General features: G+C 31.7%; 1 protein-coding gene across 3 annotated transcripts in view; it reads right to left on the reverse strand.

Moving 5' to 3' along the window:
- Gapvd1 (GTPase activating protein and VPS9 domains 1) overlaps positions 1 to 16,568 on the reverse strand; it is a 171,107-nt gene that overhangs the window by 93,965 nt on the left and 60,574 nt on the right. For all 3 annotated transcript variants that reach the window (XM_075370371.1, XM_075370370.1, XM_075370369.1), the window contains exons 6-8: positions 15,976 to 16,204; positions 12,663 to 12,872; positions 10,971 to 11,117 (exon numbers count right to left, since the gene is read on the reverse strand). In XM_075370371.1, coding sequence (XP_075226486.1) covers positions 10,971 to 11,117; positions 12,663 to 12,872; positions 15,976 to 16,204 — 586 coding nt within the window. The remainder of the gene's footprint in view (positions 1 to 10,970; positions 11,118 to 12,662; positions 12,873 to 15,975; positions 16,205 to 16,568) is intronic.

Here is a 16,568-nt window from a genome sequence, read left to right on the forward strand (position 1 = left end):
GATGCAATTTGCTTAGCTATTTATTGGCGTGTTTTTTCTATTTATCCACTAACCACATACTGCATTCCTGCTACAATACTACCCCCAATAGCTATAACCTACTTGTTAAGTGATGTTATAAATCAATTAATTACAATTTTAGTTCGTTTTTTTTAAAGATTTCATTCAGCCAAATAAAACTGCACATTATTCCAAATAATATCAAATTCATTTCAATTGGACAATTCTGATATTTAAATACACAAAGTATATTATTTTATTTATCTATCAAAACATGATGTACAAAAGTTAACTGCACAACTTAAAAGGATATTAAGACAAGGAAATGAATTACAAGATGAATTAACTATACGATTCTGGACATTATATTATTATTTTTACATCTGCAACTATATTACAATATACGACTGTTCAATGCTATGCGATAAACTGATTCCTTTTTTCTGTTAATTCCTGAAACAAATTTTAACCATAATTGCAAGATAAATCTTTACAATTTCAGAAGTCAAGAAATAATATTGCTGAAAAACGCTTTCATGCATATTTTGCTTGCCATAAAATGTAGGAAAAAATATCACCAATGTTACACAAATTGTTTAACACATCATTCAACTTTTCATGTAGGTCCAATTTACCTATTATATAATAAATATATACATAAAATACTTAACATTACAATATTGCTCAGCATTAGATTGCAGAGTGTCCAGCTGCCAACAACAATTGGCAACATTAATGTTTATTGCTGATTAATTAATGTTAAATAACAATAAATACGAAAGAAGAACAGCATTTACCTTCACCAAGTCACATGTTATATGCCAAACATTACTGCTGATGTCAATAACTAAATTCCTGAAACTGATTTACTACACAACTATAGAACAATTAGTAGCCACTTAGGAATTTGTGGCTATTATTTCAATTCTGTTTACTTTTCAAAAATGAAAATTCAACATGGTCATCGAGGAACCAAGTAATTAATCATAAAAAACACAGCTGTCATGGATTTTTGCCAGTGAATAAAGAATACAAAACATGACAAAACGTGTCATGTTTTGTATTTTTTACGGCATGACGTTTTACGGCTGTTTTTAAGGGCTTTGGGCAGCAAGAAAAAATATTACAAGCAGGAGGAAATCATTAACTGCTAACACTAAAGAAAATTTTTATTATATAATCACAAACTAAGTAAATAATATAATAAGTAAATAATGTACTTCATATAAAAAAGGATATAAAAATATTGATTAATCTAAAACATAATTAAAACAGTTTTTTATATGTATTTCTGTTAAATCAGTTTATGTTTAAAGTAATAATGGAAACATACCACACATGCAACCAACCATAATACCTAATGGACGACTAATTACAATAATCCTTCTGTAAACTGGCAAACTGAGTTGAAATTCAGTTAATGTGCTTCTCTTTGTAAAATTTTTTACAAATTCATTAATGTAATAGGAAAACAGTACAGATACAAGATCAGCTAATGCATTTCCTAACCCAGCACAAAATATAACAGAGTAACCTAATGGTAGCAAGAAAGTTTCCAGGATAAATTCATCAAATGATATCATTAAAAAATTATCCAAAAAACCAAAGAAAAAAAATGGTGTACTTTCATGTATTAATAAAGTACCCAAGTCTTTAAGAGTTGGTTTAGGGATTCTTGATGACTCACTGATTGATTGTTTACACACTTCAGTACTTGCAGGCAAAAGAGTTTGCATACTAACTTTACAATCACTTGATAAACATTTAAAAGAATATGCACTTTTAAATTTAACGTCTACATTTTTAACAGAACGTTCTTCAAGAGCACTTTTAAGCAAAACAATTTCTGATTCAGATAAGTTTTTAATCAAAGTTTCAGCATCTTTCATGGTTAATAATTTGGCAGTTAATTTATTATTATCAACTGAACTATAATGAACACAATTAGATAAAAGATTCTTATTAAAATTACGCAGTGATAAAATTCTTCTTCTACAATTCGAAAATGAAAAATAATTAAACCTATTCCATAAACAAACAAGCAACATAATAGTGTTAAGTGTAGCTACATCACAAAGTGTTTAAATGCCAAATTTAGTTTTACTATCACAAAAAATTTAAATGAATGTAAATTAATGTGATGATGTGTTGTATTAAGAATAATATTTATTTTATTTATTCTTTTTTATATAAAATAAATAAATCTCTTTTAATGATTAAAATGTAATATTTATATACAGTACATTAGAATTTACTCTATATAATCACAAAATAAATTAATTACAAAAAATATATGTTACATAAAAAATAAATAAATATATGTATACACACATATATACATACAAATATATATATATACACACACACACACACACACACAAACTTTTATTTATAAAATAGAAACAGCTGTTCTAAAAAGTAAAATAAAAATTATTATTTTTTTACTGCTTTAAAGACAACATCCTCTAACCTGTAACTTATTTTAGCAGAGTTCTTTTTAAAAATATACTATGTACTAAAATATTCAATTGTACTACCCCAGTGGGTAAACCTGCCTGTAAGTACTCTTTACAAGAGATATATTTTTTTTAAATCAGCTACATACTGTGCTTTGGAAAACTCAGATGAATGTGTGCATTGCATAAGAGCCAGTTTAAAAATTTCTTCTACTATGAAAGACAATGTCTCATTGAAGTTACTTTTTACATTAACATATTTTTACATTAAAGAGCACATATTTATGCCAGCAAGACTGACTAAAAAGTAACACTGATGGTACTATGGTATCATCAAATTACTGATTAAGTCAAGTTACCAATATTTTCAGTGTTTCTTCTAAATACAATTTAAAATAAAGTAAATTAAAAAAGTCAATGAAAATTGAAATAAAACAGTACTCTAAAAACATAGACAATTCTGGATTTTTTCCATTTGGAAACAAAAGAATTCATTCTAATAAATTTGAATAGGAGTGAAGTATTGTCATACCTTCCTTCCTATATCATACAACATTATAATATACATGAATAAAATCCTGTTGAAATTTTACTTTGTGGTATATTAACATAATTTTTATAATGGTCACCGAATTATGTAGAATTGTTGGCATTATTTTAGTTTGAATAATACAGACATAGCTTAAGTTTTTCGTTAGCACATGAGATTATTGATATAAATTCAAACTATTTCAAACAATGCTAAAACAATTTTTTAAAGATTTCTTTGTAATCTTTTAATTTTCTATTAAATGTAGAAATAATTTTAATATCAACTCCATTGCCAACCAATTACATATAAAATAAAAACTGATATCTAAGTATAATATTTTAATTGTTATTGTAACAAGCTCCTGCACCCCTATAACCATCCTTACCACCCTGAATCAACAAGTCAAGTGCCTGGTTAGAAATGAGGAAGCAACAGACAAATTTGAAACTATATACTGCTAGATTGAAATCTATAAAACAATATCTAAAATTAGCCTAAACTTAAGACTAACTAAAACCGGAATTAAATATCCAGAAGAAAATATGAACAACTATTTTTTGACAAAGCATTATGATGAATTTTTTTCAACAAGAGATACATATCAGATCTTAAATAATTCCTTACTCATTGAGCCAATAATTTTCTGTTGAAACTGAAAAAGAACTTCCATAGCTAAAAACTGTCCAGTAAACGTAATGAAGTAAAGTGAAGTTTACAGGATTTTTTGACTAAGGAATCAAAATTTCTTAGGTTACACTGATTTATTTTCAGGGCAAAGTCATAATACACTTCAGTTTTGTCATTTAACATACAGTAGTTTGTATTAAATATAGAAAGATTTTATAGCAAGAATTTCACAATCTCTGCAGTCTTAGATTTAAAAAATGATGAGATGGTCAAAGTGATACTGTAAAACTCCATATCAACTGTAAATTATCAGCGCTGATTTCAAATCTTAGTAGAATTATAGATATTATTGCCCTAGAGAAAAATTAAGCTTTTTTTTGTTTCTTTTTTTCTGGGTGAAAAATGCTTTGGCATTATTACTGTTCAGTCGTGACACATTTGTTGCAATAAAAAAACAGATATCACATTTTATGTTTTAATTAGAATAACGAAACTTCCAACTGCTATACAACAATTAGCACGAAGAGCCAATACACACTACAGTAAATTAAATATTAGAGTATAAACAGATGGCCTTAAGGAATAACAACGTAACAGAATAAACACAGCAGTGGCTCAAGTAGTAGGAGTGGAGAATGAGTTGAACATAATAGTTATAATTACATATGACGCTGTAAGGAGGTTGACCGAAGCACGAGTAAAGATAGGCTGGCTCAGTTACAGGGCTGAGATCAGAGAACCTGGGTGAGATGTTTCCGATGTGGGCTGCAGGGCATGTGGCGGCTAATTGCATGGGTGTCTATAGGATGCAGCATTGCTATAATTGCGGGAAGCCAGGACACTGAAGGATAGAATGCAGACAAGCAGCTGCATGCATGATATGTGAAATGGAAGGCCACATGACAGAGAGGTCCTTTGTATGAAGTTCATGCAATTTAACACAAATCGGTAACAAGCTATGAACTTATGCTGAGAGACATCCATCAATAAGGGGTGGATGTTCTCCTGGTGTTAGAACCGAATGTAGTAAAGACTGGCGTGGCATGATGCAGCGATAAGATCCCTGAGGTCAGGTATTCCGGTAGTAAACAGCGATGCGGGAGATGGATATATATGGGCAGATCTGGATGGGTTATTACTCTCTTAATACCGCAATCGAAAGCTTTGACATTTCTGGACAAGCTCAGCAACGAGATTTATAGAAAAGGAGTTCTGTTAGTCACTGGGGATTTAACACACAGTCCCCGGATTTCTCCGGAGACAATTGTAACCTGCAGGGGCAATATCTTGGTGCACGTACCAGCTGTCTGGGTTTAACATGTTTGAACGGGATCGGAAATACCTTCAACCTAGGCAATTCAGGTTCAGCGACTGACCTTGCGTTCATGAAGAGCATGCAGATTGGTGTATTAATTGGAGAATTCTTGACACTGAAATACTGACAGACCATTGCCACATAGTATATGGGGTTGATCGGCGAGTGAGCCACAGAAGTGTGCTGTGGTTAATTACATCTAGGAGTGGTTGCATCAGATTTGCCCATAGTATCAGGCACAGGTTGACAGAGTTGAACACACCAGAGGATCTCATAGAGGAGGTAACAGAGAAGTGCACACGTTTGTGGGTGACGAATCGAGTGCCAGAGAAATGCCACACCTATTGGTGAAACAAGGAGCTGCACCAGTTACGTAGAAAAATTTGGTTACTGAGAAGCGGCTTGAGTGAGCCAATAGACGCGAAAATTTGAACAGCCAGATGCTTGCCAAGCAACAGTATACTGCTGCTAGAGATGAATACAAAGGAGCAATAAAGCGGACTAAGGAAAACAGCTGGAAGAAGTTATGCGTCAGTGTGGATGAAGATCCCTGGGGCAAGGGTTTTCAAATCATTACCAGCAGATTTGGAAAAAGACTCCTGACACGGTCAGAGGGCCAAGTTTGTGATTGCCTAAGAGATCTGTTTCCCGTAGGAAGAGAATCACACACAAAGATTACCACAGATGGACTCGAGTTGTTCACAGTGGGCGAGCTCTTAGTAGCCAGGAGGAAAATGAACTTCACAAGAGTCCTGGCTCTGATAGAATACCAGTGGAAGTAGTGAAGTTGATGGTGGATCTGGCTCCAGTAGAACTCGTGGGCATAATGAACCACATGCTGATACAGGAATATTACCAACTGACTGGAAGAGGGCGAGGCAGGTACTGATCCGGAAGCCGGGAGCTGAAGATACACCTCAATCATACCTATATGTTTGCTTAACTTCTGCAAACTATTTGAAAGGATGCTGGAGGCTAGGCTCTGGATCAGTATAGAGAAACACAGAGGACTAAGTGAGCACCAGCACGGCTTTAGAACAGGGCATTCAACCATCAGAGCTGTTGGGGAAGTTATGCAGATGACAAGAGAAACAAGGGACAGGAACATGGACAACATGTAATATACTGGCAGTCATAATGCTAGATGTCAAAAATGCATTCAATTCGCTAAGTTGTCCTGGCCTCAGTAGTGAGGGCCAGGACAGAGATAGAGGTGGCCAAAGCAGGAAACAAAACGATAAGGATGGTAGTGGCAAAGATGATAGAAAAGGGACTCCAGCTTTCAGGTGACAAATCAAAGGTGGTGTTAATGACCGGCAAGAGACATATAAGACCGATAATGATCAGGATAGGTGATACCCCAGTACAGCAGGTTGATGAAGCGAAGTATTTGGGGATAAGGATCAGTAAGGGGAAAACCTTTGGAAGGCATGAGCAGGAGACAAGTAAAAAGGTGAGCAGAATGGTAAAGAGTCTCAGTGGGCTGTTAACGAATATAAACAGATCTTGGTCAGCTAAAAGGAAGCTATTTGCACATATGGCAAACTCCATGATTTTATATGGTGCACCTGTTTGAGGAAGGGTGATGGAGGTCGATAAGTATCGCCAAAGTTTAGAGCGTACAGAGATGGATGGTTCTTAGGGTGGCATCAGCCTCCACCTTGGTGTCCCTTGAAGCTGTACTTGTACCGGAATCCCTCTGATACAACAAATAGCCCAGATGCGGATGTGAGTAACAGAGGTAGTGCCTAAAACCACAGCCTGGAAGGAGATATCAGAATAACAGGCAGAGGGGGGGGGGACACATCCTCCAAAGGGCACTGGACACATTGCCTCATTAGGATGGTGAAACCGTGGGTCGGGAAGGGATTTGGGGAGGTCAGTTATTGGTTGACTCACAGAGAATTTAAAGCATACCTGCATGGGAGACAAAGGCCGAGACTGACAAGTGTCCATATTGCAGGGATGCAGATACCCCCAACCATATAGCATTTAGATGCCACAAGTGGGAAGCAGAAAGACAAGGAATTCAATGAAGTGCTGGCCCACTTTGCAGAAAACATAATCCAGAGAATGGTATCTGGTCAGCGTGTGTATATGACGATAGCAGGATTTATTGCCGATATTGCAGCGAGGAGATGGTGGCACGGGGAGGAGGGGGTGAAAAAGAGAGATAGCCCCTCATGGACTCATTGTCCGTGTTGCATGAGTGGGTGGTGGTGAGGAAGTGGAGGGACTCTTGATACCTGGGTCTCCAGGATCCAGAGGTAACACCATGAAGGGTTGGGAAGGAATGAAAAAACCTGAACCAGTGGTAGTCATAAATAGCTTCCTTCCACTAGTGGGCAAATAAAAAGAAAGAAAAGATCTGAACCGGTGGGAAAAACCAGAAATGGTGTACCCCCACTAGGGTGGGCAAGCAAAGAAAGAAAGAAAAGATCCAACCAGTGTCCGACCTGCCTTGCCGGACATACAGCTGGTGGTGGGAAAAAAAGTAAGTACTGGTGTGACAAATGTTTCTGATCACACAGTGAGTGGAAAACCTTTTGCAGAGAATAAACCATTATAAATACACTATAGGTGGTGTAATACCAAATTAGGAAGGTGTGAGAGCATACAGAGGAGCAAATGTTGTCAGGTTCAGGGAAAGTGTCACATGAGTTTTTAAGTGCGCGTGATAACTCATTGAATGTAAATGAAGCATTCAACTCACTGACCAAATCACCAGTGTCTAATGATAATACTTCCATCTGCAACTTCCACCTCTTCCTCAACTTTTACCAATTTGTTAGTGTATGATGAGTTGAGAGACACTGAGCGGAAACAATCAGCCAAGATAGTTGCCACTGCATAAGAAGATGAAAGGAGTTCTTTGTGAATGAGCAAGAATAGATTGTTTCGGTGATCCACAAATTGTGCAAAGCTTCTTCCACGCAGTAGACATGGGGGTAGTGCGCAAGATGGTGTCCACATATTTCGTCCATGATTTCCTCTTAGTGTGTCTAAGAATACCCGACGACTCACCACTCTAGCTTTATGGTATAAATTTATATGTTCATTTTTAGTCCTGCGGTTAAATTTGCCTTTAATAATGCCTGCTGTCGTTTCTGAATAGTGTTTTGGCAGTCATCATTCTACCAAGGACTTCTAGGGTTTCCAGATGTTTGAGGAATATATCTATCAACATTCTCAAGTACCAAATACTTAAAAGAATTAAGTTGATTAAGGTTGTCTGTACCATTGTCATACTGTAATGGAAAGGCTTTATGGTAAATGTTCCAATTTGCCTTTTCAACAATTCACCTCCATGACCTTTTAATAACACGGTTGAAACTAGCAGCAATAATAATTGGCCTGTGATCACTGCCGTAAAAGTCATCACACACAGACCAATTAAGATAAGGGAGTAAAGTCAGTGAGCATAAGGAGAGGTCAATGTTGGACAATGTTAACAGATGATAAGGGCATGAATGTGCATGATCCTTCATTCTGTAGACAAGCGTTTAAGTCTTGTCTCATTCTGTTTATCATATTTCCTTGATGGGAGCAGAAAGATGAGCCCCATGAAATATGATGATTAGAATCTCCTACTATTAACATGGCGATGGTATCTGTGTGAGGAGATCTGATATGTCCAGAGCACTGAACTCAGAGTTCTGCAAGATATACAAATTGCAGATATGTAATCTGAAAGGACCAGAGATTTTTACAGCAACAGCAGAAATGAGGGTAGCTAGTGGTATCCTTGTAGCAGACACCTCATTCCGCATGAAAGTAGCAACTCTACCACTTCCTCTAATGTCTACAAGAGAGTTATATCTCTCATAGAAATAGCCTCTACGTGTTATTGCATGTTGTTATAGAAGGTGTGTTTCCTGGAAGCACATTATTAATGGTTCATGTATGCATAACAATAATCTGATATCTTAAATGCAAGACCAAAAACCTCTAACATTCCACTGGATAATGTTCATAGATAAAGGTAACTACAGAGTCACAGATTCATTAGTAACAAGTGATCCGGTTTTTATTTTTCAAATTTTTGATTTTAAAAATTTCTGCCCTAGGGGTCAGGTGGTTCCTCAACCACATCCTCTAGTATTTGTTGTGAAGGAGGGAGAGAGAAAAGATAATTTCTGCTCTGTACAGATTTTGAGAATTGCCTTCTCTTTTTAAAAAATTGGGCAATCTTGGAAGCAAGCTGAATGTGTTCCCCCAGATAGCACATTTTTCTTCTTCATGGCAGTTACTGTCGTTGTGACCTTCTTTAGACATCGAATGCAGATTGTTTTTGAACATTATGCTGTAGTATGGCCATAATCTTGACATTGGAAACATCTTCGTGAGTTAGGGATGAAAGGTCGTACTTGAACCAATAGGTAACCTATTTTTATCTTCTCAGGAGGTACTGGAAGATTAAATCTTAATATAAGGGAAGGTGTAGGTTCTTCCACTCTGCTCTGCTGTTTAATTATTCGCTTCATCTACACAACTTCCTGGGTACGAAATTTGAGAGTGATTGACAGAAAATTACAGCACTTATCATATCCACAAGAAAGTGAAATATATAGACATACATATAAATTTATAGATAAACTTTTGCACTGATGGTGATTTTGGGATCTGGGGGATCTGAAACGCAAAGATATGTCAAAATTCTCCGGAAGTTGAATCATGGTACCCATTACAAATGGGTAGCTTTCTTATGAAATCTACCTAAAATAGAATACCATCCAAGAAGGACAATTCAACTAACAAAATTTTTGGTTATTGTGGTTTCAGATTTACTGTAATAAAGTAATGTTTAAGAAGATGTTAACTGAATTACATAACATACTTTATACAGAGAGAACATTAATATAAAAAAATAACAAAATTAACAAAAAAATAAATAATGGCAAAACAACAAGATTTTGATTGAAAGAATGGTACTATTAAGGAGTTAAGAATTGATACTGGTGGTTAAACACTCCAGATATTTCATAAACCTAAAAACTTTCATAGAGCAGCATTGCTGGAATTCAAGATGTGAAGTAAGGGTGAAATCTCACAGCCAATTTATTTCACATCTGACATTTTCCAGAAATAAATGATCACAGAATTGATACAAATGATAGCTATCATAAAAGAAGAAAGTTGCCACATCTTTACCAGTAATGAAGATCAGATGAGACCAGAAATTAGAATGTTAATTACTACTCCTCCTACAAGCCACCCACTTTATCAATATTGAAATTATGAATTTCTAAAGTTGAAATAAGAGATTAAATAAAGTTGAGATAAAGTTTAAAGTTAAATCTAAAAGTTAAAAATAAGAATTACAATACATACTGAATTTATTATTACTTTCATTTAATGAATTTCATTTTTCAAATGGTTACTAATTTTTAACCTAAAACTGGAAAATTACTAACACAAAATTGATCATCTACCTATCAATCACTCATTACATTACAAAAACTATGTAACTCAAAAACCATACTTCTTGAGATGAAAAATTTTCCAAGGTTCAAACTGTGCAGTAACAAGAAAAAAAAAATTGTTTGAAAATCAGAGTAGATGATTGATATGACATCTGGCTGATTTAATATGAAATGATTCATGTTATTAGCTGTATAATAAAAAACAACAAATCTTCAATTACATCAGATCAATTTTTACAAAACTAAATTGAGTATTAATTTGAGATTGAATAGTAAGCAGCATATACTACAAAATCATTTGTTAATAATTAACACAAAAAAAAAAATTGTAACTGCAATTTGATTAATAATGTAACTACAATCTGTTGCAATTTAATAAGTTATTTATTATTAAATTTACAATTTTATGCATAAGATCTACATTCCACCATTTTTTACAAGTTTGTCACAACTTAAAAAAATATTTAGAAAAATAACTATGATATTTATAAAACAATAACTACACCTCTCTTTTTAATCTTAAGGTTTTTTTTATTTACTTAATTGATATTATAAGTGCATTTACACTTAACAGATACTGATGTTACAATATTACAATAAAAATTAGCATACATTACCAGTGCATACAGCTCTGCCTCTGTAAAAAGTGCAGCTGATCGTGACAAACCCTGTAATTTAGCGTTATCAGCAACAGCTGGTTCCTCAGCACCCTGTCCATTAGTCGTACCTTCTAGCATTGCTTCCAAAATATTGGAGACACAATCCTATTATAAATAAACAAATTTAATATATTCACTAAATCAACAACACTATTCACTAAACAATTTTAATATATTGCTTTAAACGTAATATATTATACTTATACAACTCACGAAAGGTAGTTTACAGGACATTAATAGACAGCAAAATGTTTTATATATTATTCAGAAAAGTAACTTAAACATTTTGGCTTAGGTATATGAATTGAATCTTATTTCAATATATATATATATATATTGAATATTTAGAAATTATTATTATAATTAACAGACATCAAAAAAATTATGTTCTTGATTCTATTTACATACATGCACTTAGATTGAATCAAAACCTACTTTCTGTTATACGTTATAAATTCTTCATAAAATACACAAACCTCAACAGCTATTTGTATTAATTTTATACAGGGAGTGCCTTTAGTAGTTGCATAGCAAGTTTCTTTTACAGTACATTCAAGAAGTCAAGGTGCACTTCAATTTCACAAATAGTAACAGCACAAATTAAGGATTGCAATTTACCTTAAAAAGTTTATAAAATGTGTTAGAAATAACTTCTTATTATGACTGGTTGAATGCTACTGAATATTTTTCAGCTTGTTTTGAAATATTTTAAACAGCTGATCCCATGAAATGTTCTCTATATATGCTCTGCTATCAGCTGTTAAATTATAAATGGTCTGTTGAAATAAACTGTCTTGTTGCTTCTCAAAAAAATTAATTTGGTGAAGTCAAATCCAATGATTAGGAGCATCAACCCTAAAAAGGATTCATTCTCAAAAAACAAAGACTAAAATGAAACAATGACTAAATGAAAGACTATCAATGAACTGTTAGCCGAGTATACTGCAACACCATCTTGTTCGAACCAAGCAAAACTGATCGTTACTGCGAGTTGACTGTTGAATTTTATTAAAATTTCAGCATAATAATGATCATAAGAGTAAAGACAGTTAAGACAATTTGAAGAGTGTACAGGACTCGCAATGCCACCTCCACAAAATTCAACCCAAAAATCTACCAATTTTGTATCGTCCAAATGTCACTCATGCAAACAGTGAGGGTTATATAATGACCACAGTCATATAATCTGAGGTTAATATAATCTTAACAAATGAAACCAAGTTTCCTCTGTAGAGGCTTAAGGATATCTTGAAAATTCTTTCAATAAAATTGTAAACCATTCACAGTGATTATTATTAAACTATTCATAGACATTATTTTATAAGGGAAAAGTTTTATCTTGAATTGCTTTATGATAACTACTAACTCCATTTCATATTATTGTGCAAGCTTATGCATCGATTTCAATGAACACTGTACACAGCCTGTACACACTGTACACAATATCCATTAGCTTCATTTCATTTAGTTTATTTAAACTAAATGAAAATTTTGAGAATAGATGAACTACTCAAGAAAAAATTAAGATTTGCTGATGAACCTGTTCTTTTGCCAGAAACCAAACTTTAAAGGATAATGTGATGATTTTGTAATTTCATAGGAGGAAGACAATAAAATTAAAATTAATAAAACCAAACAATTAAAACAAACCTTATCAAACTGTGAATAAAGATCTTCAACTTTTGGATCAACACCTTCATACTTTTGCATAGCAAGCATCTGTAGTATCTGCGCAACTTGAATTAGATTAAAACGAGCAATATAACTAATTGGAGCATCAGTAATACCATATGGTTCTGGATTTACAATAGCTAAGCATATAAAAAATGTTAGAACTAAATCTGTACAAATGGCAAAGACCTGAAAAAAAAACACATTTTGTAAAACTGACCCATAATTAATTTAACATATAATTAGCAGATTATCTTAATAGTATTTTAAACTTCATTCTAACAAGAAAAACTTGATAACATAAAAACCTATTTAAAATGTTAAAATAATCAAAAACGCTATACAAATTTGTGCTTTTTATAATACTATACTATTTGTATCTACAAAAAAACACAGAAACCAATTACAACTATTTGCTGTTAATAAATAATTGGTAAATTTCATTCTAGCAGCAAAATGAAATTAATTTTTTCTATCCTAGTCATGTTTAGTATTTACTTTTGAAGAGATCTCTCCACATTTCATTAAATACAAAATTTAGCCATAAAAAGATTATTTACAACTTCTGTTACTGATAAAAATATATATGAGATGGTAAAATACTTCTCTATTGTTTAAAAGTTTAATTATATTTTTTCTAAACATTTTTTTTTATATATATAAAAACAGTATCTTCTGATGAAGCAGAGAACTCTGAAAAAGTACTAAACATGTTTAAAACCAAAAACAATAGTGAAAAAAAATCATTTCAATGATACTAATATACAAAGAGATAGATTATATTTTAAATTCTATTAATATAAACCATCAAGAACAGAATATTGAGATAGATATATCCTACCTTAATTTTATCATCAAAGTACTTTCACAGGATCCTACATCCTCAATCATGATTGAAATATTTAATTAAACTGCTAATTAAACATTAAAAATACTGAAATAAATCATGTACATGATTTATTTTATATAAAAATTGTAAAAAAATTAATATAAAAATTATTATTTCTTTATTTATTACAATTTTTACTTTATAGAAAAATTTTATATAAAATACTAAAATAAACCATGTTTAATATGTATAATTTTAATTTTTAATCTGCAGTTTAATTAAATATTTCAATTATGATTGAGGATGTGGGATCCTGCAAAAGTACTTTCATGATAAAATAAAGGTAAGATATGTCTTACCTCATTAAACTAGTTGGTTCATATAAATAGAATTTAAAATAAAATTTAACAGTACAGATGAATAATATGAATTTTAAAAAGATTAATTTCAGTAAAACAAGTGTAATCCAGAGGAAAAGATTATAAAAACATGCAAACCATACTAGTCTGTTATTCAGCACGAGACTGAGCAATCATACGATAATTGAAAGAAACCAAAATATACTACATAGCTAAAATAGTGGTGAAAATTACAAACTGCTGACAACTATTGACTGAACTCTATCATTTTTATTTTTTATTTTAAATAATGCAAACAATAGAGCAAAGACTGAAAAAGGAATAATGTAGATTATTCTGTCAATTCATACCATTGAAGTGATAAATGGAACAGTATTATCCATTTCTTAATTGTGCTTGAAACTTTTCTGCATTAACTAATACATACCACAATCTACTTTACAATTTTTCCATAACTGCTAAGATTTACAGACATAAAAAAGTCAAACTATTCTAAATAGACAAGTTGACTGTAAGGAAATTGGTTTCAAAGAAATCTGTCACATTAAAAAAAAATGCCATGAGACAAATGAAGGAAAACAAAATATACTATACAGAGTTAAAATAAGTGGTGACAGTTACACAAACTGCCAAGTAGGAAGAGTCAGAAAAGTTTATTCTGAAAAATAGTTTTTATGATTTTTTTTCAAAACTATATTCAGGAAAGTTTATGATATATGTATTAAAATTTTATTTAAAAAGAGAATATGGAGCAACACACCTGAGATTTAGGCAAAATCTATTTAAAATAAAAGGTGTTTCAATTAATTTTAAATTCAAAATTTAAAATCAACCTATTTTTACATTTTATGTACCAAAGAAGAGGTGTATAAATAAATGAAAGAGATGATTTTGATAGATGGTGGAAATTATGGAAAAAGTAATTCATAAGGAAGGCGATGAAGATCACACTTGACCAAATGGAGACAGCTGGAGATAACCTTTGGAGACAGCTTAACCAAAAATTGAAATAGAAAACAAAATAAAAAAGACTTTTGAATAGTTAACTACCTTCTCCTTCCCTTAAACCACATCAAAGTTTGATATGCTTCAGAAGTAGAAGTAATAATATTAATATTTCCTTTATGGTAAATAAAGAAAAATATTATTTTCTTTAATTATGGTTTTCCTTTTAGAATTGTCAATATCAATATTCACAATCACAAGCACAATAATTTTAAAATGGGACTGAGACTTTTGGTATCATTATCTGTATCTTTGGTAAAAATAATGAAATAGAAAAAAAAGGTTTATTTAATAACCATTTATCAGAACCTTCTTATTTAAATACAATACAAATTAATATTTTGCTATACCACAATAAAAAGTGTAGATATTAATTGTATTCCAAAACTGAAGTTAAAAGACAGAAAAAATAATAAAAATATTATTATCATACTGAGAAAATGTGTGATAGTCCAATTATATGTTGCATCATTCATCTAAATCTAAAGAAATGAGCAATATATAAACCTTAACAACAGAAAACTTATAACAAAGATATTAATGAAAAAATAATTTTTTAATCTTATGATCATTTGATAATTCTTAATTAATATCCAGTTAAAACATCAATACCAGAACAATACAAACATTTAAACTAAATGTTTTTAAGTAAAACATCATTTTAAAATGTTTTGAATTGGTAATGACATTATTCAACTTCAAAAGACTATTTGGAAGTTTTATAAATGATAACAAAGCTTTAATGGTACCTTTTAATGTTCATTTTTATCATAGAATGTACCTGTTAATGTTCTTTTCTGATAAAATTAAGGCCACACAAAGTAAACTATGGATTCCACTACTTGAAACCTTAAATGTTCTTGACAATTTAACTAAATAAGACTTCAAAAAAAAAATGGAATGGATAAAATAATTGATCTTCGCGGAGGTGACCATCCTGGTCAGGATGTCATTTTTCATAAGCTAAGAATTTTCATATTCATATTCCCATCACAAGCTTCTGCGATGAATTAATTCATCAGTTACAAAAAATAACTCCAACTATATTTAAAATAAATATTAATTTAAATTTTCTATTAAGTTATCTGAAATATTTTACCTCTTTCTCTTCAACAGCATTCGACTTAATAAGAAGAGCAGCTATTTGTCTAACAAGCCAACAAACACTTGATGGAAAACAATGAAGATTTTCTCTCAGACTTTTAATAAACTGATTTGTTGTATTAACTAAACATTTAATAGTCCATGCTCTATAACGTTGTAAATTAGCAGCATATTCTGCTGTACCTTCTTTACCAAATTTTCTCAATCTTTCATCTGGGGGAAATCTGAACAAGAAAAAAAAAATTTTACTATTTAAATAAAGAAAAATTTCACAGATTTAAATTAACATAAATTGTATCAACATTAACAAATAAATTTTCTAAAGAAATTACTACTTTCATGTTGTCATATACAACCAACGTAGAGTTACATACAACAGATGTCATACAGAAAAAATACTATAAAATCAATCAAAGTCAATAAATAGCAATGTACATTTCCTTTCCATTAAGATTAAAATAACTAAAAATTACTCATCAGAGAATTACATTAAAAGGTAGAACTCATCAGGTTATGTAGATTCTCACAACACTACCAGTATACAAAACTGGCGTTTACCATTAGGTAAACAAAACTTATTTACAATAA

The sequence above is a fragment of the Lycorma delicatula genome, chromosome 7 (genome assembly GCF_047948215.1).
Source record: "Lycorma delicatula isolate Av1 chromosome 7, ASM4794821v1, whole genome shotgun sequence".
NCBI classification, from domain to species: Eukaryota; Metazoa; Arthropoda; class Insecta; order Hemiptera; family Fulgoridae; genus Lycorma; species Lycorma delicatula.